The sequence below is a fragment of the Hoplias malabaricus genome, chromosome Y, assembly GCF_029633855.1.
Source record: "Hoplias malabaricus isolate fHopMal1 chromosome Y, fHopMal1.hap1, whole genome shotgun sequence".
Lineage (NCBI taxonomy): Eukaryota > Metazoa > Chordata > Actinopteri > Characiformes > Erythrinidae > Hoplias > Hoplias malabaricus.
This window is the reverse complement of record NC_089820.1, coordinates 14,590,481-14,616,134: the sequence shown is the minus strand read 5'-3', so window position 1 is coordinate 14,616,134 and position 25,654 is coordinate 14,590,481. Positions and strand designations below refer to the sequence as shown.

General features: G+C 41.6%; 2 protein-coding genes across 5 annotated transcripts; both read right to left on the bottom strand.

The window, feature by feature from the left end:
* Positions 1-684: 684 nt before the first annotated feature.
* On the bottom strand, positions 685-9,741 carry LOC136678987 (hibernation-specific plasma protein HP-55-like). Of its 3 annotated transcripts, none has more exons than XM_066657218.1 (5): positions 9,639-9,741; positions 5,797-6,404; positions 5,444-5,711; positions 1,675-1,822; positions 685-1,190 (listed from the first exon to the last, which is right to left on the bottom strand). In XM_066657218.1, exons 1-5 carry the CDS (start codon positions 9,647-9,649, stop codon positions 990-992), a joined length of 1,236 nt encoding a protein of 411 aa, XP_066513315.1. In that variant the 5' UTR covers positions 9,650-9,741; the 3' UTR covers positions 685-989. The 3 variants fall into 3 exon arrangements, with proteins under 3 accessions (XP_066513315.1, XP_066513314.1, XP_066513316.1); XM_066657217.1 differs by having other exon boundaries at positions 688-1,190; positions 1,675-1,825; XM_066657219.1 differs by lacking the exon at positions 9,639-9,741 and adding an exon at positions 8,938-8,955 and having other exon boundaries at positions 688-1,190; positions 1,675-1,825.
* Positions 9,742-14,622: 4,881 nt separating this feature from the next.
* On the bottom strand, positions 14,623-23,667 carry LOC136678953 (serine protease inhibitor A3M-like). 2 transcript variants are annotated; one of them, XM_066657159.1, is made up of 5 exons: positions 23,565-23,667; positions 19,743-20,350; positions 19,390-19,657; positions 15,616-15,763; positions 14,623-15,131 (listed from the first exon to the last, which is right to left on the bottom strand). In XM_066657159.1, exons 1-5 carry the CDS (start codon positions 23,573-23,575, stop codon positions 14,922-14,924), a joined length of 1,245 nt encoding a protein of 414 aa, XP_066513256.1. In that variant the 5' UTR covers positions 23,576-23,667; the 3' UTR covers positions 14,623-14,921. The 2 variants fall into 2 exon arrangements, with proteins under 2 accessions (XP_066513256.1, XP_066513257.1); XM_066657160.1 differs by lacking the exon at positions 23,565-23,667 and having other exon boundaries at positions 14,624-15,131; positions 15,616-15,766.
* Between the last annotated feature and the right edge of the window lie 1,987 nt (positions 23,668-25,654).

Sequence of the window (25,654 nt, the reverse complement as noted above, 5' to 3'; positions counted from 1 at the left end):
TGAAACCACCTTAAAAATTAAAACGAAGGGATGTAATGTAAATGTAAGTGTAGCTGTCTTATTACAGTAATGTAGAACTGTCTTATTAACAGTCATAAGCATTCCCTCATTCAGTGCCATGAATGTAAAAGGTAAACTAATGTGTTTATACAACACTGATTTCAGTAATTCACGCAGTTTCTGTAACAGCTCCATCCTGTTCAGGTTCGTGGGGGGTCCAGAGTCTACCTAGAATCACTTGAACAGATGAAGCACACCCTGGTCATAGCACCACTCCATCACCGGTCTTTACACACTCACACCTGTGGAGAACCGGCCAATCCATCTACCTGCATGTGTTTTTGGACTGGGAGGAAACCCACAAGGACACTGGGAGAACACACAAGTCTCAAGGATTCGAACCCAGAACACCAGGACCCTGCAACTGTGTGGCAGCAACACGACCTGCAGCACCACCATGCCTTTTCACAGAAGGAAAATAATAATTAAAAAAAACATTAAAATAGATATCAGTGTGTTTCCATGAGTTTGAAGTGCAAAATTGCACACAGGAGGTTGTTATATAAAGCTTTTTTTAAAGAGTAAGTGCAGGTATAAAAGTCTTGCTTCTTTATTATTTGTATAAATACGGTAATTACCTGTAAAATCCACTGGATGTTTTGTTATTTATAATGTGTATGAGTTCAAACTTACTGTAGAATATAAAGTGACGCTCACCCCTGGGTTTGTGGTGCCATGGGCTGGACTTGCACCTTGCCTAGTGTGTACACCTGAATTAGTTCAGGATGGGATCTGGATTCACCACCACCTTTAGTGTAGTTAATATTTATTAATATTTTGAAAACTGACCACGCTCAAAGTAGCAAGATCACAGGAGGATTCCAGTGCAGTAAGTCAGATTCAGAGAGAAGAGAACAGCTGTGTAACCTGTTCAGTTTAATGCAGACTTAATCAGAAAACACAGAATGAGCTCGCTCAGCTTCCTCAGGTCACATCGATGCTGCTGGATTAGTCACTTTCCCCATAAAAAGAACATTCTTTGATTTCCGGTCAACCACAAACATCATAAATGGATGATTAAAGTCGAGAATTGGAGTAAAAGTCCATGACAAAGGCCTGAAACCCAGTCCAGTCACAGCAGTTGCAGTAGCTCCAGTTTCATCCACATCCAGAGTGGCCTTATGCACAGCCTGAGGAAGAAAAAAAATGGGAGATCCCTTTGAACAGTTACAGAAACATTCTGCTGGTTGACCAAATAGCACAGTGCCTTATTTACATTTCTGTTTTTTGGCACCTACAGGAGCTTTTATGATGTCCCATAAGAATTAATATGGAGCTTCTTGTTGACTTTGATGCACTCAACGGCCCTCTCTAACTTTACGCGGTCCCTAAATTCTACCATCATGGAATATCTAGAATGGAAGATATTTCATTAACTGACTTTTGTAATGCTAGCATACAGTTGCAGACCCATGCTCAAATTCAGTGAGGTCATTTGATCATTTTATTCTTTCATACATATTTGTAAAATCAGACTGCACGAATAGGGGGAATACTTTATACCCATGTGGCAATAGGACTGAATGAAGCCCCTGTATGCAATTATTAGGTCCCAATAATTTTGTCTATACAGTGTAGATTATGCATTACTAGCTATGCACTTGACTCTCTTACCTCAGAAACATAAGCATCCACTTTAGAAGAAATCCCAGTGAAGTTAGCTTTCTTTTTAAACATATCCGTCATTCCCATTCCTTTCAGAATGTCTTTCAGGGAATATGATGTTTTTAGGGACAGCTTAGGGATGTAGATCTCATATTTTCTGCTGAAACATATGCAAAATACCATTTATACACTTCATATTTAATACCTTATGTGTTCTAGAGTGGATCCCCTCCCCGGATCACCACCTTAACGTGGTGGAGGGGTTTGCTTGCCTGCGTGAGCCTAGGAGCTATGTTCTCTGGGGCAGTAGCCCCTGGTAGAGTCTCCCAAGGCAAATTGGTCCTAGGTGATGGGCCAGACAAAGAGTGATCCATAAAGACAAGGATGAAGAGACTAAGAACATGGACACAGCTTCCCTTGCCCGGAGTAGGGTTACCGGGGCCTGTGGTGGAAAATTATGACAGAAACAAGAAAGCTGAGTCTCTGAGTCGGCTTCAAGTAAAAGAACAATTTATTAACGGAGAGAGGGTGCTGCGCACAACACTGTTACCTCTCTGTCTGACCGTTTCTCAACCAGCGTCTCTTATACCTGGAACTCCTTTTGAAGTTACCATCTGTTTGCTCTTTTACATTTCAATCACCTTTTAATGTATCCTGCTCCCAGTATGACTCCAAGTCTTTTATCATTTGTTTTTTACTCTTTTGTATTTCTAACACCTTTCCAGACGTGCTCTGTGCATCCCCCTCTACCCATTTGGTCTCAGTTATCTCCCCTCTGTGGTCTGGAGACAAAAGGAGTTGATTGAACGGAAGATGTCGATATGCTGTTATTTGAAACACACACACACACACACAAGTCTGCTGTTTCACACAGAGAATTAGGAATAAAACAGTTTCAGTTACACAAGCATGCATGGTCATGGCTGATTAAAAATATCTCTATTGATTATGAATCATTTCAATGAACAAATTCCATCACAGGCCTCACCCTGGAGCCAGGTGGGGGGGAGGGGCTCCTTGGTGAGCGCCTGGTGGCAGGACTTTCACTCATGGGGTCTGGCTGGGCTCAGCCCGAAGGAGTCACATGAGTCCACTCTCCCATGGGCCCACCACCTGTCGGGGAGGTAGTAATCTGGGTCTGGTGCATTGTGGATCGGGTGGCAGCCGGGGTTAGGGGCCCTGGCGTTCTGATCCTTGGTTACTGAAAGTGGCTTTTGGAACATGGAACGTAATCTCTCTGGTGGGAAAAGAGCCTGAGCTGGTGTGCAAGGTTGAGAGGGGTAATGGAAAAATGCAGATTAACACTAATAAATAATGGTTAATAATAACTAATGATTTATATTAATGATCGATTCATCTTGACTCTCGTTGTTCTCATTGCATTATGTAGGCCTTAGTGAGCTTGTGTGACCTAAAGGAACATTGTGTTGTGCTACTGTGCTGCAGGAGATAGCAGAGACTGTGGGAAAGTGCTGAAAGAGCAATTCTGAGGGAGTAGGGGAGACTGAATAGAGTGGAAGTAGGGAGTCAACAAACTGAAAGACACCCCTCACCTGCAGCTTTTTTTTCTTTCTGACAGTAATAAACTAGGATCCACCAATAAGCGAATGTTTGGGTTGATGTAATAACGCATGATGGAGTACGTGACTGGGGTCATATATATACTGTATGTTTTTTTTGGGTAATGACAGTTAGACCTGGAGGGGCGTGATAGGGAGGAATGACCCCGCTGATCTGAACCCGAGTGGTGTTCAGTTATTGGATTTTTGTGCCCATCACAGTTTGTCCATTACTAACACTATGTTCGAGCATAAGGGTGTCCACAAGTACACCTGGCATCAGGATACCCTAGGCCACATTTCGATCAACTTTATAGTAATTAGGCAGTGGAAGGAATACTTCGAGAATCTTCTCAATCCCACCAGCACATCTTCTGCAGAGGAAGTAGAGTTTGGGAACCCTGGGGGGGGCTCGTCTATCACTGGGGCTGAGGTGGCCAAGGTGGTAGGAGGCTCTGGATGCTCTGGATGTTGTGGGGCTGTCCTGGCTGACCCATCTTTGCAACATTGCATGGACATCGGGGGCAGTGACTCTGGACTGGCAGACAGGGGTGGTGGTTCCCCGTTTTAAAAAGGGGGATCGGAGGGTGTGTTCCAACTATAGGGGCTCACACTCCTCAGCCTCCCTGGTAAAGTCTATGCAGGGGTACTAGAGAAGAGAGTCCGACTGATAGTTGAACCTCAGATCCAGGAGATCCCGCCCCGGTTATGGAACACAGGACCAGCTCTTTACCCTTGCTAGGATCCTGGAGGGTGCGTGGGAGTTTGCTCAACCAGTCTGCATGTGCTTTGTGGATCTGGAGAAAGCATTCGAGAAAGCGGTAGGGATGAGGATCAGCACCTCCAAGTCAGAGTCCATGGCACTCAGTCGGAAAAGGGTGGAGTGCTCTCTCCAGGTTGGAAGTGAGATCCTGCCTCAAGTGGAAGAGTTTAAATACCTCGGGTCTTGTTCACGAGTGGGGGAAAGATGGAGCGGGAGATTGACAGGCGGATCGGTGCAGTGTCAGTAGTAATGCAGGCTCTGGACCGGTCCGTTGTGGTGAAGAGAGAGCTGAGCAGAAAAGCAAAGCTCTCAATTTACAGTTCGATCTACGTCCCAACCCTCAATTATGGTCACAAGCTTTGGGCAGTGACAGAAAGAACGAGATCGCGGGTACAAGCGGCTGAAATGAGTTTTCTCCGCAGGGTGCCTGGACTCTCCCTTAGAGACAGGGTTAGGAGCTCGGACATCCGGGAGAGACTTGAAGTGGATCCGCTGCTCCTCCACGTCGAGAGGAGCCAGTTGTGGTGTTTCGGGCATCTGGTACGTATGCCTCCTGGACGCCTTCCTAGTGAGGTGTTCCGGGCATGTCCAATGGTGAGGAGGCCCTAGGGCAGACCAAGAAAACACTGGAGAGACTACATGTCTCGAATGGCCTGGGATATACCCCCAGAGGAGCTGGAGGCGGTGGCTGGGGAGAGGGAGTTCTGGGCTTCTTTGCTCCGACTGCTTCCCTTCCCTTCTCCAAAAATGAACACAGTTCACAGTAATGAAAGGTCTTTGGTCAAAATATCACAAGGAACAAACAGGACAGTATCATTCTTCCCATGTTTAACAGCCATGTTCAGAATGATACGTTTCAAAGCTTGTTTCTTTAAACGTGAATGGGCCACTGTTCAGCACAAGAGCCTGGGAGTGAGGAGCGAGGAGCAGAAGCTCTGGATTTTAGCCATTTTCACTTAGTTCTCTTTCTTCTCCAGTTTTAATACTATATTAAAATATACATATTTTTCAATGCTTTTTGTGTTTGTTTTACTACATTAAGCCTTGTCTTTGTCACATGAGCACAAGTCAAGTGCTGTGGCCGGAGAAACTTTGCTTTTGAACGAAAAGAATACCGTGTTAGCTGCACTGTAAACCATGTGTAATTAAGCTTCCAAGGGGCAGCCACCTCCCTGAGATCATCCACAGATTTAGCTTTCCTTGTGAGAGGTGGGGTGTGTTCCTTTCTGAGCACTAGGTGGAAAGAGCAGAGCAAATGTGGCTCAAACCTTATGTCACCAAAAATGGTTTCTCTATTGTGACAAGCTTAATCCCAACTACACTGAACCGTTTTCTTTACCATTATTTCTAAGTGATCAGTGAAGTTATGACAGAGGTTGGAGTTTATTTTTTATTTTTTGCACTAAACATCCTTTAAATCAGGCTATATCTGAATATCTCTCAAAAGGCAAATTACCTTTTCACCACCTGTCGGAGCCACTTTGCTATGTGTTGTGAAGATAAAGTTTCCTCCAGAGCAGCCAGATCTTTTTCTGGGAGAGCCAACATCATGGAGAAAGAATCATTGTAGTGCAGATAAAGGACATCTGTGGAGAGTTCTTGATCATGGAAGACTTCGTAGTAGTCTTTCCTATACATCATTTGAACTGGAACAGTCGTCTCATTGTCCACGTGGAAGTCCCTCTCACGGGTGAGCTTGGGGTGGAATGGGATGATCCATTTCCCTTTAGAAGAAAGCAGACATTTATTAGGGTTAGGTGAATTGGCCATGTATCACACCTCTGAAATGATCATATCTAGCGAACCCACCTTTGAAATATATATAGCTGAGCAGGTACATGATTGTCCTGGGATCCAGATCTTCAGTAAACTTGCTTATTTTGCCCCGTGTCTTTTCACTGACGTACTTGTTTATCTGCTCAGTGGTCTCTGTGCACTTGGTGAAGTCAACAGAGAAGCCATCTGAAAGGTAGAAACGCTTCATCTCCTGCAGGAATTCAGGACGAGGCTTGAAAGTGTCCTGAATATAGAGAGCAGTGCCAACCTCCAGATCCACACCTGTCCTCTGATTGAGAGTTTGGAGAAGACTGAGGACGGCTTGATGCACCTCCTCACTGCTGTGGACAGAGCTGTTGAATCCGAGACCACTAAAGACCTGCTCGTATGTTTTGCCCCTTGCTCCCAAGGAAAGTGCGGATAGTGCCACGGACACACTCAGAGGAGAGAAAAACACATTCTTGGATTGAGAATTTGACTGAGCTTTAATGCTTTTGTACAGACGTACAGCAAAATTGTTGTTCATCACAAACAGCTGCATTTTGTCGTCAGTCTCCTGTTTCAGATCTCCATGTACACCAGTGTAAAGTAACGCCCAAAAAAGACAACTCCACAAGCAGAGTGTGCTCCTCGCCATTCTTCTGTGGAGACAAAAAAAACACAACCAACATTTAACACAACCAACTTTTCACTTCAGAAAAAACACAGGTGATTTTTCACAGCAGTTTGAGGAAAAGGATACTGCACTTGACTAAAAACAGACGAGCAGACAATGGGCACTCTAAACATAGGCAGATGACAAAAAACTGACTGGGAGGTATTTATTCACAGTTTGTGGCTTGGTAGAAACAACAGATCCCCAATGTAGTGGAGATGAACAGATTATTCATTGTTAATACAAGATATTATACTTTTTGGGGACGTATACAGAAGTTGAGAAAGACCTTTCTCCAATCTCAGTCTCTCTTCTCAGCCACACAAACCCAGACGGGGATGTGAGATAAACATCCAGAGCAGGGTCGTAAACCACTCTCCAGGGATCTTTTTTTATGACCCAAGGCCACACAGAGTCAATCAGTTTATTCTCTGTGTAAAACTGCTTAATTAAGAACTTCTCAAACTATAAAATTAAACCCTAATTCCCATTGGTTTAAAACAGTTTGAAGTTACATATGTCTACCACTGTGTGAAATGAATCCCCTTTAGACAAACCAAAATGGGTGGAATTAATTTACATATTTTTTAAAATCACCTTTTTATATGAACTCATGTAGAACCAAGGTAACTCACATACTATTTTGTTAAGGATTATGTAAAATATGGTTTGTCTGAATAATGTTACTTTGTGGTAAAATATAATCTCTTATATTGCTAAAGTATGATTCAGAATTCTGGGATTCAACAGGGATCGTCTTTAAGTCTTTGTCTTGTCAAGTGTCATAAATTTTATGTGATGTCACTACCAAGGTACAGGAAACAGCCAATCAGGGGCAAGAGATGCTCTAATCCTAAACCCCTGAGGACCTATCAGGTATTCAAGGTGGGTTTTCTAAACTCTAGTTAAAAACCCAGTGGCGCGAAATCATGCTCACTTCAGACTCTTTTTACACACTCCTTTTCAGAATTTTTGGAGAGGAAAAAGTTTTTTCTGAAGAACATCTCACTCTTGCTTCCTGCAGACGATGCTTCTCAGATAGAGTAGTCAGTTAAGTGAGAGCTCTGGCTCTCTCACTAGAGCTCTCTGCAGGCATCAGACTCTCTTATGGCTCTTTTAAACAGTCTTGGGCCCCTCAAGCATGGTTCAGATAGTACAGAAGTTCTATTTTAATTTTATCTCTAGTAGAAAACTATAGTTAAAAGAAGTATAGTTTATTCCAGCAAAAATTCAATGCCACACCCAGAGAATTGAAGAAGACCTCTGACTCTCAAAGTGATGACAAAAGCTTCAGGATCAGCGACGGAGAAGGCCACATGCCCCCTCAGAATAACCTTCTGGGCAAAGTCCCAGGAGAGACCTGCATGGGCGTGTCTCTCACCAGGAGGCAGATCAGCGATGACGGAGAATTCCCACAGAGACCTTCAGAACTCAAATGGAGGGGTCGTCGTGTCTCTGGCCCAGAGGGACAAAGTGGAACCCAGTGGCTGCAGTGCTACTAGGTCCGTGGCTGCAGTTCTCCAGGAAGCCGCACCAGAAAGTACCGCGCGTCAGCGACAGGCTCTCAGTCCAGTTCCAGGGATACGTAAAGTCACATGGTTTTATTTCTTCATAGCTCAGGAGGTTGGTGCTGAATGCTTTGCTGGGATAAACAAAAGCCTTTCTAGAATTTAGGGTAATTATCATAGAGAAATTCCCTCATATATTAATCTCCCTGTTCCCTCATGTATCGCTGTAATCCATTTCAATATATGAATGTATAATCAATATTGCGCCCGATGATTCCAGGTAGGCTCTGGACCCCCCGCGACCCTAAATTGGATAAGCGGTTACAGATAATGGATGGATGGATAATCAATATTCATTATTTGATATTACAATTAATACACCAGTTGAGTGATACAACCAATCCTTGGTTATTTGTTTGTGTGTGCACTTTTCTTGTACAGAATTATTACTTTTAGTTCAGATTCAATTTCGAAGCCAAGAACCTACAACGGGTCAATGAGCATAATTTATTAATAATAATTAATTCTAGTTAATTCTGCTGTATAATATGTAAAGTCATCCAACTTGATGACCTGCTTGTCCAAGCTAAAATTGGACAGGTTACTTATAAATTACATAAAATTGTACACTACATATTATTAAATGGCTCCCAAACATGGAGGTTAACAAAATTAATTAAATAATTAATTATTAATGAACTAATAATTAATTACCATTGACTCCGCTATGTAGTATTTATGCCACCGTGAGCTGGGGTATAATTATTTCCACTACACCAAACTAACAACCATTGAAAAGGTGATTTTTTTTCTTTTTAATATGTCCCCTTTAAATATGTTTGTATGATACTACAATTAGCGTACTATAATAAACATCTGCAAAATTATAAATATAAAAATGCATATTAAAAATCTATGATTGTATCTGACTGAGAATAGAATACCGACAGTAAAATAAGACAGCTTGATAACCCATTTAATCATTCATTCATTTAGTAACTGCTTCCTCACCGTCAGTTCATGAAGTGCAGGTCAGTGACCCACTGTCGACAGGACACCAGTCTATTACAGCGCATATGCTCATATAGTCTCGCATCGCCAGGTTCTAAAGCAGTGTTTCTCAAACTTTTTCTATCATTCCTCACCTCAGACGAAGGGGCGTTTCCATGCCCCACCTGTACCTTATCACCCCCAAACATGGTAATAATGTCAATATAAATGGCTTAACACCAGAATGGCTTAACACCATATACAATATTAACATCGATGTTAAAAAAAAAAAAAACCCATTTTGAAAGTTGGTCTATTAATTAAACTGTGCTTCAGTTTCTCACTTTTCAATCTGTGGCAGGTGCAAGGGTGTAGATGTGTGTTTCATATTAGCGGGGGACATATTTGCTGAGTAATATTAGCTAGCTATAAGCTGATTTCTGTAGATAAGGCAGTAAAATTCAGAATTTATAATGATGTGGGAAAGCATTTGATTAACATTAACGTTAGAGAATGAAACTGTGTCCCAAACATTGAACTATGTAACTTTCCATACCACACTACACTGCATTAGCATTAGCATTTATAGAGTGCTTTCTCACAACCTGAACACAGCTAATATTAACGGTAACTAACGCTGCTCTGTTGCCCTAACAGTTATATACAAGCCGCTTTCATAATTGTAATTACCCATCGTAATGTGTTGTGCTTTCGTTACTGACCTGAAGCCCATAGCTGGTAAAACTAACTTTAGCAACCAGACTCTGTCGAGATGAATCAGGGGCCGATGATTGGAGCAGCTTTATATTTGAACAGGCGCCTTAATGAAGGCTGAAAGAAGACCCATTCGCTGCCAAAACGGGGTAATGTCGGTGACGCATTTTCAAAATTTACTGCACAGAAAGGCATAGACGGGCTCGTTGGTAAAGAAATGCTCATTTATTCAGATTCCTTGCGCCCCACCCTTTGAGAAACGCTGCTCTAAGAAGAGTCTGGTGTCTTTCTCCACTTAACGTGGTCAAGAACCGCCTACTGCTGCAGTAAAAGAAATTTCACTGACACGCTAAAGGACCAATAACAAGTCAGCCATTTTGACAGGCCGTATAGAAGGAGGCAGTCTTTATGATTCACGTTGGACCAGTAAGAGCAAGTACACAAAGCTATAAATCTGCCATCAGATCCATCACCTTGCTTGGTTCATGCGGTTTTGGTTGGGTTGGCTGCATTTGTTAGCTGTGTCTTTATACATGGATCATAGGTTTTGCTCATAGAGAGGAATGCCAAAATTTGCTAATTCGTGAAACTGAAAACATAACATTTTTGCTGTACTGAGTGACAGAATCCTCACAGACATGGTTAGTGATAAACCTGCACATGTTTTTTATGAACAATCTTTAGTAAACCATTTTAAAGACCATTTATCAGTTCTTAAATAGTGTATAGCTTCAAAAGACTCACCCGTCAGACGGCAGCAACCAACTCCTCTGAACACTTGTACCAGTTTGATGAAGGGTGGAGTGATAGGATTTGGTAAATTTGCACAAACATCAACCTTTACCCTGTTTATTTTCTGAATCTTTGGTCAAAATCCATTCTAATCATTAACTGCCTCCTACACACTGGAGAAACATTTAGAAAACTGGGTACCTCAAATGCTTCAGAATGTATTGATCATGTGACAATGAGTATAACATTTTCTTTTTAAATAGTAGGAAGCTACACCACAGCGAAAAATATTCATTCGTAAACTCAAAAAATAAATACACACATAATATATTCATATATATATATATATAACCCAAAAACTGATGCAGGAACGCCGACAACCAGGTACGTACAATTCACAAAACTCAGCAGAAGTAATGTTCAGTTGAATGCTTGGCTCTAGACTTAAACAGCAGACATTAGAAACATCTTTCTCTGCTAACGGTAAAGTCGTAGTTAACATAAAACTTGTCTTAGTTCTTCAAAGCCTCCCTAGAACTAAAACTGAAGAAGTGGCCCTGAAGACCATGGCTTGTAGATCTTTCAAACCTGAAATCTACCTTAGATGCACTACAATCTACATCCTCAACTCATCTCAGTCATGAAGATGCAGAAATCTCATCTCGATACAAGACTCCCCTAGACGTTATCTCAGAAAGTAATGAAAAATTGAAATGTATTTTAGGATGTTGGACTGTGGAAAGAGGGGAAGTCTATGATTATTTTTTATTTGGAGACAAAATGAAGGTATTTAACTTCCCCTCAAACAACTAGCTCTTTTCTGGCTCTAACCCTTGAGACTCCTTCAAAAGTTGCATATATCACACAATACCACAAAATATCCTTCACTTGACCTTCGAGACACCACACCTGACCTTCTAGAAATAGCCACATTGTGCTTGTCTAATGTTAAAAAGTAATAGTTAAACAATCAGAACTTGCAGTTCACAAGGAAGAAACCACCAGGCTAAATATCCGTGTACCAACCCAAAATGAAGTACAATATAATTTATCAGTTACTGAGAGAAGTGTGAAGCTGGTCTTCATGGAAGCATTGTGAGGCAGTTTAGTAAAGTAGGAGGACACTCACCTGATCAAAGCAAAGATTTTCAGAAAGCTGTAAAGTGGAAGATATAGAGTCTATTTTTGGGAGAAAGATGAGCAGGGCTTTTTAAATTTAAAGGTGTCATGTTTTGTCTAGCTACTCACTCTCCCATTACCCAGTTCTCCCTCTATTACTTAAAACTACAAAGCTTGGAGAGTGAAGGCCAAGCCCAGGCTTCGTATCAGATATGTCAGCTACATCTTCTCAAACTGCTACTAATAAAATGTCATTAGAAAGCTCAACACACTTGCAGGTGAGTGTTTACTGCTATTTCTGCTATGTTAGCTAACAGAAGGCTGTGTTAGCTAGAACTGGGCTGTGTGCTAGCACACAGGCAGAACATATACAAGTGCTAAAAGGGTTAAACAACAAAAACAAACCCTAGCAGACTATCCTGAATGCAAACAATCTTAATATGAGAAATATGCTCCTCCATTCACAAAACAAATCCTTTGTTAATGTTAGCTTAGCTCTTTTTGGGCAGTAAAAATTAATGTATGCAATGTCACAATTATTACTTCTTTTGTTGCAAACTGTAAAATAATCACTTGCACATAAATTGTAATCTATTTCATTCTAGTCGATATTCTCCGTAGCAGAGCTGATAAATAAACACTTGGAGACAATTTGGGACAAAGGCATTTAATGAAGTCATTCAAAATATCAAAATATTACACAAGTTTTTAAGTCTATGTTTGGACTAATTATTTTAAATATTTTTGTAGGTAGTGTACATCAGGCAAAACCAGGAATAGAACAGAATATCAGTTTAACATCAAATGAGTTTTGTACTTATACAGTTTACGAAAATATAAAAGCTATAGCATTTTGAGTATTGATTAATTTTAAGATAAAGTAGCTAAAAGAATATATATATAAGAAAAATACTGAAGTTCCGAACATAAATCAGAGTTTAAAAGTAGTGCAAAAAAAGGAAAGTAGACTTTTTACACCAACACACAATGGATGCCAGCCCACTCTCTCTTACTCACTCACACAAAAAAAACCAACCAATCACAATGTTTCTTTACAGGTAAATTGAATCCTCCTCTTTCTGTAGACTTTAGATTGATTTTCTCTATTACTCCTACTCATTTTTTGTATTCTGCTTGATGGGAACCTGGAAATGGGATCAGACATGTAACACTGTTTGAGTTGTGTTTCTAACTTACTCCAACAGGAAACCTCCAGACTGTTCCCTGAAATGAGGGGTGTTCATCAAGTTTCTCTCTTCTGTTCAGCTTCTGCTCCTCAGAGGAGTCGTACCTAACATTGCTGGGTTGGATTAGATTTGCATTCTGCCTCGTATGAACGAGTGAGGTCGTAGTACTGATGTTGATTAGTTCTGCATCACAATTACCACATCATCCCAGAGACACTGAAAGATGCTCCAGAGAACACTGTTTAACAGCTGAATATCAGGAGGCTTTATTAAACATAATATTCACCCTGGTGAGTTGGAGCTCATGTGCAGCTGCTCCAAAGTTTATTTACCCAGTTAGGAAATGTGTGTCTAACAGAGTGGACGACGAGTAGACAGTGTTAAAAACTCCAGCAGCACTGCTGTGTCTGATCCACATGTACCAAAACAACACACCCATATCAGTCTGCTCTGTAATGTTCCTACAGGGGTCCAGACCAATGAATGTTGGGTAAACAGAGGTGAACAATGTAAGCAGTACTGTGTTCTGAACGTATGCTGCATTTATGTAGAATGCAGAGACCTTAAAACTGTACCGCCTCCTCATCCGAGTCTCTCCAATCACAGTGCTGGACCTTCACCTGGTGTGTTCTCCCCTAGTCTACATGGGTTTCCTCTGGGTGCTCCAGTTTTCTCCCACGGTCCAAAAATACACTGGTAGGACTGGCTTCTCAAAAGTATGTGAGCGTGTGTCACCTTGTGAAACACTGGCGCCCCCTCCGATGTGTGTTCCTGCCTTGTGCCCAGTGATTCCGTGTAGGCTCTGGACCCACTGTGACCCTGAACTGTATAAGCGGTTACAGACAATGAATGAAAGAGATCATACTTCCCATTTAATCTCCAGATTACAAATATTCATTCACCTCTTCCTCTGGAGAAGAATATGTAATGGATCTTTAGGGAACACAACTGGACTTTAACACCACTGCTGTACCTTTAAAAAGGTACGTTTACACAGCTTGTATATTTACTGATACCAATGATGTACCTCTATTGTAAATTTGTTTTCCTGGAGGTGTGTGTTCACTTGTGCAGTAGGTGTAGAAATCTGTCCCCTTTAAATTACAAAATGATTTGTAAAAAAATGTACGAATGTGGTACATCACTGCCATCTACAGGCCACAAGTCAAAAGAAATAAAAGATAAATAATTTTATTGTGTTTAAGTGAAGTCCGAGAGCAAACGGCGATCGTAAACAGTTTTGGAGTTTCTCTTTCACTGAAACCACCTTAAAAATTAAAACGAAGGGGATGTAATGTAATTACAATGTAATGTAGAGCTCTGTCTTTATTTAACAGTCAGTGAAAAGCTATTCTCCCATCATTTCAGTGCCATGAATGTAAAAGGTAAACTAATGTGTTTATACAACACTGATTTCAGTAATTCACGCAGTTTCTGTAACAGCTCCATCCTGTTCAGGGTCGTGGGGGGTCCAGAGTCTACCTAGAATCACTTGAACAGATGAGGCACACCCTGGTCATAACACCACTCCATCACCGGTATTTACACACTCACAGTCGCTCACACCTGTGGAGAACCGGCCAATCCATCTACCTGCATGTGTTTTTGGACTGGGAGGAAACCCACAAGGACACTGGGAGAACACACAAGTCTCAAGGATTCGAACCCAGAACACCAGGACCCTGCAACTGTGTGGCAGCAACACGACCTGCAGCACCACCATGCCTTTTCACAGAAGGAAAATAATAATAAAAAAAAACATTAAAATAGATATCAGTGTGTTTCCATGAGTTTGAAGTGCAAAATTGCACACAGGAGGTTGTTATATAAAGCTTTTTTTAAAGAGTAAGTGCAGGTATAAAAGTCTTGCTTCTTTATTATTTGTATAAATACGGTAATTACCTGTAAAATCCACTGGATGTTTTGTTATTTATAATGTGTATGAGTTCAAACTTACTGTAGAATATAAAGTGACGCTCACCCCTGGGTTTGTGGTGCCATGGGCTGGACTTGCACCTTGCCTAGTGTGTACACCTGAATTAGTTCAGGATGGGATCTGGATTCACCACCACCTTTAGTGTAGTTAATATTTATTAATATTTTGAAAACTGACCACGCTCAAAGTAGCAAGATCACAGGAGGATTCCAGTGCAGTAAGTCAGATTCAGAGAGAAGAGAACAGCTGTGTAACCTGTTCAGTTTAATGCAGACTTAATCAGAAAACACAGAATGAGCTCGCTCAGCTTCCTCAGGTCACATCGATGCTGCTGGATTAGTCACTTTCCCCATAAAAAGAACATTCTTTGATTTCCGGTCAACCACAAACATCATAAATGGATGATTAAAGTCGAGAATTGGAGTAATTGGATTAAAAGTCCGTGAGAAGTACACCAAACCCAGTCCAGTCACAGCAGTTGCAGTAGCTCCAGTTTCATCCACATCCAGAGTGGCCTTATGCACAGCCTGAGGAAGAAAAAAAATGGGAGATCCCTTTGAACAGTTACAGAAACAATCTGCTGGTTGACCAAATAGCACAGTGCCTTATTTACATTTCTGTTTTTTGGCACCTACAGGAGCTTTTATGATGTCCCATAAGAATTAATATGGAGCTTCTTGTTGACTTTGATGCACTCAACGGCCCTCTCTAACTTTACGCGGTCCCTAAATTCTACCATCATGGAATATCTAGAATGGAAGATATTTCATTAACTGACTTTTGTAATGCTAGCATACAGTTGCAGACCCATGCTCAAATTCAGTGAGGTCATTTGATCATTTTATTCTTTCATACATATTTGTAAAATCAGACTGCACGAATAGGGGGAATACTTTATACCCATGTGGCAATAGGACTGAATGAAGCCCCTGTATGCAATTATTAGGTCCCAATAATTTTGTCTATACAGTGTAGATTATGCATTACTAGCTATGCACTTGACTCTCTTACCTCAGAAACATAAGCATCCACTTTAGAAGAAATCCCAGTGAAGTTAGCTTTCTTTTTAAACATATCCGTCATTCCCATTCCTTTCAGAATGTCTTTCAGGGAATATGATGTTTTTAGGGACAGCTTAGGGATGTAGATCTCATATTTTCTGCTGAAACATATGCAAAATACCATTTATACACTTCATATTTAATACCTTATGTGTTCTAGAGTGGATCCCCTCCCCGGATCACCACCTTAACGTGGTGGAGGGGTTTGCTTGCCTGCGTGAGCCTAGGAGCTATGTTCTCTGGGGCAGTAGCCCCTGGTAGAGTCTCCCAAGGCAAATTGGTCCTAGGTGATGGGCCAGACAAAGAGTGATCCATAAAGACAAGGATGAAGAGACTAAGAACATGGACACAGCTTCCCTTGCCCGGAGTAGGGTTACCGGGGTCTGTGGTGGAAAATTATGACAGAAATAAGAAAGCTGAGTCTCTGAGTCGGCTTCAAGTAAAAGAACAATTTATTAACGGAGAGAGGGTGCTGCGCACAACACTGTTACCTCTCTGTCTGACCGTTTCTCAACCAGCGTCTCTTATACCTGGAACTCCTTTTGAAGTTACCATCTGTTTGCTCTTTTACATTTCAATCACCTTTTAATGTATCCTGCTCCCAGTATGACTCCAAGTCTTTTATCATTTGTTTTTTACTCTTTTGTATTTCTAACACCTTTCCAGACGTGCTCTGTGCATCCCCCTCTACCCATTTGGTCTCAGTTATCTCCCCTCTGTGGTCTGGAGACAAAAGGAGTTGATTGAACGGAAGATGTCGATATGCTGTTATTTGAAACACACACACACACACACACACAAGTCTGCTGTTTCACACAGAGAATTAGGAATAAAACAGTTTCAGTTACACAAGCATGCATGGTCATGGCTGATTAAAAATATCTCTATTGATTATGAATCATTTCAATGAACAAATTCCATCACAGGCCTCACCCTGGAGCCAGGTGGGGGGGAGGGGCTCCTTGGTGAGCGCCTGGTGGCAGGACTTTCACTCATGGGGTCTGGCTGGGCTCAGCCCGAAGGAGTCACATGAGTCCACTCTCCCATGGGCCCACCACCTGTCGGGGAGGTAGTAATCTGGGTCTGGTGCATTGTGGATCGGGTGGCAGCCGGGGTTAGGGGCCCTGGCGTTCTGATCCTTGGTTACTGAAAGTGGCTTTTGGAACATGGAACGTAATCTCTCTGGTGGGAAAAGAGCCTGAGCTGGTGTGCAAGGTTGAGAGGGGTAATGGAAAAAATGCAGATTAACACTAATAAATAATGGTAAATAATAACTAATGATTTATATTAATGATCGATTCATCTTGACTCTCGTTGTTCTCATTGCATTATGTAGGCCTTAGTGAGCTTGTGTGACCTAAAGGAACATTGTGTTGTGCTACTGTGCTGCAGGAGATAGCAGAGACTGTGGGAAAGTGCTGAAAGAGCAATTCTGAGGGAGTAGGGGAGACTGAATAGAGTGGAAGTAGGGAGTCAACAAACTGAAAGACACCCCTCACCTGCAGCTTTTTTTTCTTTCTGACAGTAATAAACTAGGATCCACCAATAAGCGAATGTTTGGGTTGATGTAATAACGCATGATGGAGTACGTGACTGGGGTCATATATATACTGTATGTTTTTTTTGGGTAATGACAGTTAGACCTGGAGGGGCGTGATAGGGAGGAATGACCCCGCTGATCTGAACCCGAGTGGTGTTCAGTTATTGGATTTTTGTGCCCATCACAGTTTGTCCATTACTAACACTATGTTCGAGCATAAGGGTGTCCACAAGTACACCTGGCATCAGGATACCCTAGGCCACATTTCGATCAACTTTATAGTAATTAGGCAGTGGAAGGAATACTTCGAGAATCTTCTCAATCCCACCAGCACATCTTCTGCAGAGGAAGTAGAGTTTGGGAACCCTGGGGGGGGCTCGTCTATCACTGGGGCTGAGGTGGCCAAGGTGGTAGGAGGCTCTGGATGCTCTGGATGTTGTGGGGCTGTCCTGGCTGACCCATCTTTGCAACATTGCATGGACATCGGGGGCAGTGACTCTGGACTGGCAGACAGGGGTGGTGGTTCCCCGTTTTAAAAAGGGGGATCGGAGGGTGTGTTCCAACTATAGGGGCTCACACTCCTCAGCCTCCCTGGTAAAGTCTATGCAGGGGTACTAGAGAAGAGAGTCCGACTGATAGTTGAACCTCAGATCCAGGAGATCCCGCCCCGGTTATGGAACACAGGACCAGCTCTTTACCCTTGCTAGGATCCTGGAGGGTGCGTGGGAGTTTGCTCAACCAGTCTGCATGTGCTTTGTGGATCTGGAGAAAGCATTCGAGAAAGCGGTAGGGATGAGGATCAGCACCTCCAAGTCAGAGTCCATGGCACTCAGTCGGAAAAGGGTGGAGTGCTCTCTCCAGGTTGGAAGTGAGATCCTGCCTCAAGTGGAAGAGTTTAAATACCTCGGGTCTTGTTCACGAGTGGGGGAAAGATGGAGCGGGAGATTGACAGGCGGATCGGTGCAGTGTCAGTAGTAATGCAGGCTCTGGACCGGTCCGTTGTGGTGAAGAGAGAGCTGAGCAGAAAAGCAAAGCTCTCAATTTACAGTTCGATCTACGTCCCAACCCTCAATTATGGTCACAAGCTTTGGGCAGTGACAGAAAGAACGAGATCGCGGGTACAAGCGGCTGAAATGAGTTTTCTCCGCAGGGTGCCTGGACTCTCCCTTAGAGACAGGGTTAGGAGCTCGGACATCCGGGAGAGACTTGAAGTGGATCCGCTGCTCCTCCACGTCGAGAGGAGCCAGTTGTGGTGTTTCGGGCATCTGGTACGTATGCCTCCTGGACGCCTTCCTAGTGAGGTGTTCCGGGCATGTCCAATGGTGAGGAGGCCCTAGGGCAGACCAAGAAAACACTGGAGAGACTACATGTCTCGAATGGCCTGGGATATACCCCCAGAGGAGCTGGAGGCGGTGGCTGGGGAGAGGGAGTTCTGGGCTTCTTTGCTCCGACTGCTTCCCTTCCCTTCTCCAAAAATGAACACAGTTCACAGTAATGAAAGGTCTTTGGTCAAAATATCACAAGGAACAAACAGGACAGTATCATTCTTCCCATGTTTAACAGCCATGTTCAGAATGATACGTTTCAAAGCTTGTTTCTTTAAACGTGAATGGGCCACTGTTCAGCACAAGAGCCTGGGAGTGAGGAGCGAGGAGCAGAAGCTCTGGATTTTAGCCATTTTCACTTAGTTCTCTTTCTTCTCCAGTTTTAATACTATATTAAAATATACATATTTTTCAATGCTTTTTGTGTTTGTTTTACTACATTAAGCCTTGTCTTTGTCACATGAGCACAAGTCAAGTGCTGTGGCCGGAGAAACTTTGCTTTTGAACGAAAAGAATACCGTGTTAGCTGCACTGTAAACCATGTGTAATTAAGCTTCCAAGGGGCAGCCACCTCCCTGAGATCATCCACAGATTTAGCTTTCCTTGTGAGAGGTGGGGTGTGTTCCTTTCTGAGCACTAGGTGGAAAGAGCAGAGCAAATGTGGCTCAAACCTTATGTCACCAAAAATGGTTTCTCTATTGTGACAAGCTTAATCCCAACTACACTGAACCGTTTTCTTTACCATTATTTCTAAGTGATCAGTGAAGTTATGACAGAGGTTGGAGTTTATTTTTTATTTTTTGCACTAAACATCCTTTAAATCAGGCTATATCTGAATATCTCTCAAAAGGCAAATTACCTTTTCACCACCTGTCGGAGCCACTTTGCTATGTGTTGTGAAGATAAAGTTTCCTCCAGAGCAGCCAGATCTTTTTCTGGGAGAGCCAACATCATGGAGAAAGAATCATTGTAGTGCAGATAAAGGACATCTGTGGAGAGTTCTTGATCATGGAAGACTTCGTAGTAGTCTTTCCTATACATCATTTGAACTGGAACAGTCGTCTCATTGTCCACGTGGAAGTCCCTCTCACGGGTGAGCTTGGGGTGGAATGGGATGATCCATTTCCCTTTAGAAGAAAGCAGACATTTATTAGGGTTAGGTGAATTGGCCATGTATCACACCTCTGAAATGATCATATCTAGCGAACCCACCTTTGAAATATATATAGCTGAGCAGGTACATGATTGTCCTGGGATCCAGATCTTCAGTAAACTTGCTTATTTTGCCCCGTGTCTTTTCACTGACGTACTTGTTTATCTGCTCAGTGGTCTCTGTGCACTTGGTGAAGTCAACAGAGAAGCCATCTGAAAGGTAGAAACGCTTCATCTCCTGCAGGAATTCAGGACGAGGCTTGAAAGTGTCCTGAATATAGAGAGCAGTGCCAACCTCCAGATCCACACCTGTCCTCTGATTGAGAGTTTGGAGAAGACTGAGGACGGCTTGATGCACCTCCTCACTGCTGTGGACAGAGCTGTTGAATCCGAGACCACTAAAGACCTGCTCGTATGTTTTGCCCCTTGCTCCCAAGGAAAGTGCGGATAGTGCCACGGACACACTCAGAGGAGAGAAAAACACATTCTTGGATTGAGAATTTGACTGAGCTTTAATGCTTTTGTACAGACGTACAGCAAAATTGTTGTTCATCACAAACAGCTGCATTTTGTCGTCAGTCTCCTGTTTCAGATCTCCATGTACACCAGTGTAAAGTAACGCCCAAAAAAGACAACTCCACAAGCAGAGTGTGCTCCTCGCCATTCTTCTGTGGAGACAAAAAAAACACAACCAACATTTAACACAACCAACTTTTCACTTCAGAAAAAACACAGGTGATTTTTCACAGCAGTTTGAGGAAAAGGATACTGCACTTGACTAAAAACAGACGAGCAGACAATGGGCACTCTAAACATAGGCAGATGACAAAAAACTGACTGGGAGGTATTTATTCACAGTTTGTGGCTTGGTAGAAACAACAGATCCCCAATGTAGTGGAGATGAACAGATTATTCATTGTTAATACAAGATATTATACTTTTTGGGGACGTATACAGAAGTTGAGAAAGACCTTTCTCCAATCTCAGTCTCTCTTCTCAGCCACACAAACCCAGACGGGGATGTGAGATAAACATCCAGAGCAGGGTCGTAAACCACTCTCCAGGGATCTTTTTTTATGACCCAAGGCCACACAGAGTCAATCAGTTTATTCTCTGTGTAAAACTGCTTAATTAAGAACTTCTCAAACTATAAAATTAAACCCTAATTCCCATTGGTTTAAAACAGTTTGAAGTTACATATGTCTACCACTGTGTGAAATGAATCCCCTTTAGACAAACCAAAATGGGTGGAATTAATTTACATATTTTTTAAAATCACCTTTTTATATGAACTCATGTAGAACCAAGGTAACTCACATACTATTTTGTTAAGGATTATGTAAAATATGGTTTGTCTGAATAATGTTACTTTGTGGTAAAATATAATCTCTTATATTGCTAAAGTATGATTCAGAATTCTGGGATTCAACAGGGATCGTCTTTAAGTCTTTGTCTTGTCAAGTGTCATAAATTTTATGTGATGTCACTACCAAGGTACAGGAAACAGCCAATCAGGGGCAAGAGATGCTCTAATCCTAAACCCCTGAGGACCTATCAGGTATTCAAGGTGGGTTTTCTAAACTCTAGTTAAAAACCCAGTGGCGCGAAATCATGCTCACTTCAGACTCTTTTTACACACTCCTTTTCAGAATTTTTGGAGAGGAAAAAGTTTTTTCTGAAGAACATCTCACTCTTGCTTCCTGCAGACGATGCTTCTCAGATAGAGTAGTCAGTTAAGTGAGAGCTCTGGCTCTCTCACTAGAGCTCTCTGCAGGCATCAGACTCTCTTATGGCTCTTTTAAACAGTCTTGGGCCCCTCAAGCATGGTTCAGATAGTACAGAAGTTCTATTTTAATTTTATCTCTAGTAGAAAACTATAGTTAAAAGAAGTATAGTTTATTCCAGCAAAAATTCAATGCCACACCCAGAGAATTGAAGAAGACCTCTGACTCTCAAAGTGATGACAAAAGCTTCAGGATCAGCGACGGAGAAGGCCACATGCCCCCTCAGAATAACCTTCTGGGCAAAGTCCCAGGAGAGACCTGCATGGGCGTGTCTCTCACCAGGAGGCAGATCAGCGATGACGGAGAATTCCCACAGAGACCTTCAGAACTCAAATGGAGGGGTCGTCGTGTCTCTGGCCCAGAGGGACAAAGTGGAACCCAGTGGCTGCAGTGCTACTAGGTCCGTGGCTGCAGTTCTCCAGGAAGCCGCACCAGAAAGTACCGCGCGTCAGCGACAGGCTCTCAGTCCAGTTCCAGGGATACGTAAAGTCACATGGTTTTATTTCTTCATAGCTCAGGAGGTTGGTGCTGAATGCTTTGCTGGGATAAACAAAAGCCTTTCTAGAATTTAGGGTAATTATCATAGAGAAATTCCCTCATATATTAATCTCCCTGTTCCCTCATGTATCGCTGTAATCCATTTCAATATATGAATGTATAATCAATATTGCGCCCGATGATTCCAGGTAGGCTCTGGACCCCCCGCGACCCTAAATTGGATAAGCGGTTACAGATAATGGATGGATGGATAATCAATATTCATTATTTGATATTACAATTAATACACCAGTTGAGTGATACAACCAATCCTTGGTTATTTGTTTGTGTGTGCACTTTTCTTGTACAGAATTATTACTTTTAGTTCAGATTCAATTTCGAAGCCAAGAACCTACAACGGGTCAATGAGCATAATTTATTAATAATAATTAATTCTAGTTAATTCTGCTGTATAATATGTAAAGTCATCCAACTTGATGACCTGCTTGTCCAAGCTAAAATTGGACAGGTTACTTATAAATTACATAAAATTGTACACTACATATTATTAAATGGCTCCCAAACATGGAGGTTAACAAAATTAATTAAATAATTAATTATTAATGAACTAATAATTAATTACCATTGACTCCGCTATGTAGTATTTATGCCACCGTGAGCTGGGGTATAATTATTTCCACTACACCAAACTAACAACCATTGAAAAGGTGATTTTTTTTTCTTTTTAATATGTCCCCTTTAATTATGTTTGTATGATACTACAATTAACGTACTATAATAAACATCTGCAAAATTATAAATATAAAAATGCATATTAAAAATCTATGATTGTATCTGACTGAGAATAGAATACCGACAGTAAAATAAGACAGCTTGATAAACCATTTAATCATTCATTCATTTAGTAACTGCTTCCTCACCGTCAGTTCATGAAGTGCAGGTCAGTGACCCACTGTCGACAGGACACCAGTCTATTACAGCGCATATGCTCATATAGTCTCGCATCGCCAGGTTCTAAGGCAGTGTTTCTCAAACTTTTTCTATCATTCCTCACCTCAGACGAAGGGGTGTTTCCATGCCCCACCTGTACCTTATCACCCCCAAACATGGTAATAATGTCAATATAAATGGCTTAACACCAGATACAATATTAACATCGATGTTAAAAAAAAAAAAAAACAGAAAGTTGGCCTATTAATTAAACTGTGCTTCAGTTTCTCACTTTTCAATCTGTGGCAGGTGCAAGGGTGTAGATGTGTGTTTCATATTAGCGGGGGACATATTTGCTGAGTAATATTAGCTAGCTATAAGCTGATTTCTGTAGATAAGGCAGTAAAATTCAGAATTTATAATGATGTGGGAAAGCATTTGATTAACATTAACGTTAGAGAATGAAACTGTGTCCCAAACATTGAACTATGTAACTTTCCATACCACACTACACTGCATTAGCATTAGCATTTATAGAGTGCTTTCTCACAACCTGAACACAGCTAATATTAACGGTAACTAACGCTGCTCTGTTGCCCTAACAGTTATATACAAGCCGCTTTCATAATTGTAATTACCCATCGTAATGTGTTGTGCTTTCGTTACTGACCTGAAGCCCATAGCTGGTAAAACTAACTTTAGCAACCAGACTCTGTCGAGATGAATCAGGGGCCGATGATTGGAGCAGCTTTATATTTGAACAGGCGCCTTAATGAAGGCTGAAAGAAGACCCATTCGCTGCCAAAACGGGGTAATGTCGGTGACGCATTTTCAAAATTTACTGCACAGAAAGGCATAGACGGGCTCGTTGGTAAAGAAATGCTCATTTATTCAGATTCCTTGCGCCCCACACTTTGAGAAATGCTGCTCTAAGAAGAGTCTGGTGCCTTTCTCCACTTAACGTGGTCAAGAACCGCCTACTGCTGCAGTAAAAGAAATTTCACTGACACGCTAAAGGACCAATAACAAGTCAGCCATTTTGACAGGCCGTATAGAAGGAGGCAGTCTTTATGATTCACGTTGGACCTGTAAGAGCAAGTACGCAAAGATATAAACCTGCCATCAGATCCATCACCTTGCTTGGTTCATGCGGTTTTGGTTGGGTTGGCTGCATTTGTTAGCTGTGTCTTTATACATGGATCATAGGTTTCGCTCATAGAGAGGAATGCCAAAATTTGCTAATTCGTGAAACTGAAAACATAACATTTTTGCTGTACTGAGTGACAGAATCCTCACAGACATGGTTAGTGATAAACCTGCACATGTTTTTTATGAACAATCTTTAGTAAACCATTTTAAAGACCATTTATCAGTTCTTAAATAGTGTATAGCTTCAAAAGACTCACCCGTCAGACGGCAGCAACCAACTCCTCTGAACACTTGTACCAGTTTGATGAAGGGTGGAGTGATAGGATTTGGTAAATTTGCACAAACATCAACCTTTACCCTGTTTATTTTCTGAATCTTTGGTCAAAATCCATTCTAATCATTAACTGCCTCCTACACACTGGAGAAACATTTAGAAAATTGGGTACCTCAAATGCTTCAGAATGTATTGATCATGTGACAATGAGTATAACATTTTCTTTTTAAATAGTAGGAAGCTACACCACAGCGAAAAATATTCATTCGTAAACTCAAAAAATAAATACACACATAATATATTCATATATATATATATATAACCCAAAAACTGATGCAGGAACGCCGACAACCAGGTACGTACAATTCACAAAACTCAGCAGAAGTAATGTTCAGTTGAATGCTTGGCTCTAGACTTAAACAGCAGACATTAGAAACATCTTTCTCTGCTAACAGTAAAGTCGTAGTTAACATAAAACTTGTCTTAGTTCTTCAAAGCCTCCCTAGAACTAAAACTGAAGAAGTGGCCCTGAAGACCATGGCTTGTAGATCTTTCAAACCTGAAATCTACCTTAGATGCACTACAATCTACATCCTCAACTCATCTCAGTCATGAAGATGCAGAAATCTCATCATACAAGACTCCCCTAGACGTTATCTCAGAAAGTAATGAAAAATTGAAATGTATTTTAGGATGTTGGACTGTGGAAAGAGGGTAAGTCTATGATTTTTTTTTTTTATTTGGAGACAAAATGAAGGTATTTAACTTCCCCTCAAACAACTAGCTCTTTTCTGGCTCTAACCCTTGAGACTCCTTCAAAAGTTGCATATATCACACAATACCACAAAATATCCTTCACTTGACCTTCGAGACACCACACCTGACCTTCTAGAAATAGCCACATTGTGCTTGTCTAATGTTAAAAAGTAATAGTTAAACAATCAGAACTTCAGCAGTTCACAAGGAAGAAACCACCAGGCTAAATTTCCGTGTACCAACCCAAAATGAAGTACAATATAATTTATCAGTTACTGAGAGAAGTGTGAAGCTGGTCTTCATGGAAGCGTTTTGACAGGCAGTTTATTAAAGTAGGAGGACACTCACCTGATCACACCAAAGATTTTCAGAAAGCTGTAAAGTGGAAGATATAGAGTCTATTTTTGGGAGAAAGATGAACAGGGCTTTTTAAATTTAAAGGTGTCATGTTTTGTCTAGCTACTCACTCTCCCATTACCCAGTTCTCCCTCTATTACTTAAAACTACAAAGCTTGGAGAGTGAAGGCCAAGCCCAGGCTTCGTATCAGATATGTCAGCTACATCTTCTCAAACTGCTGCTA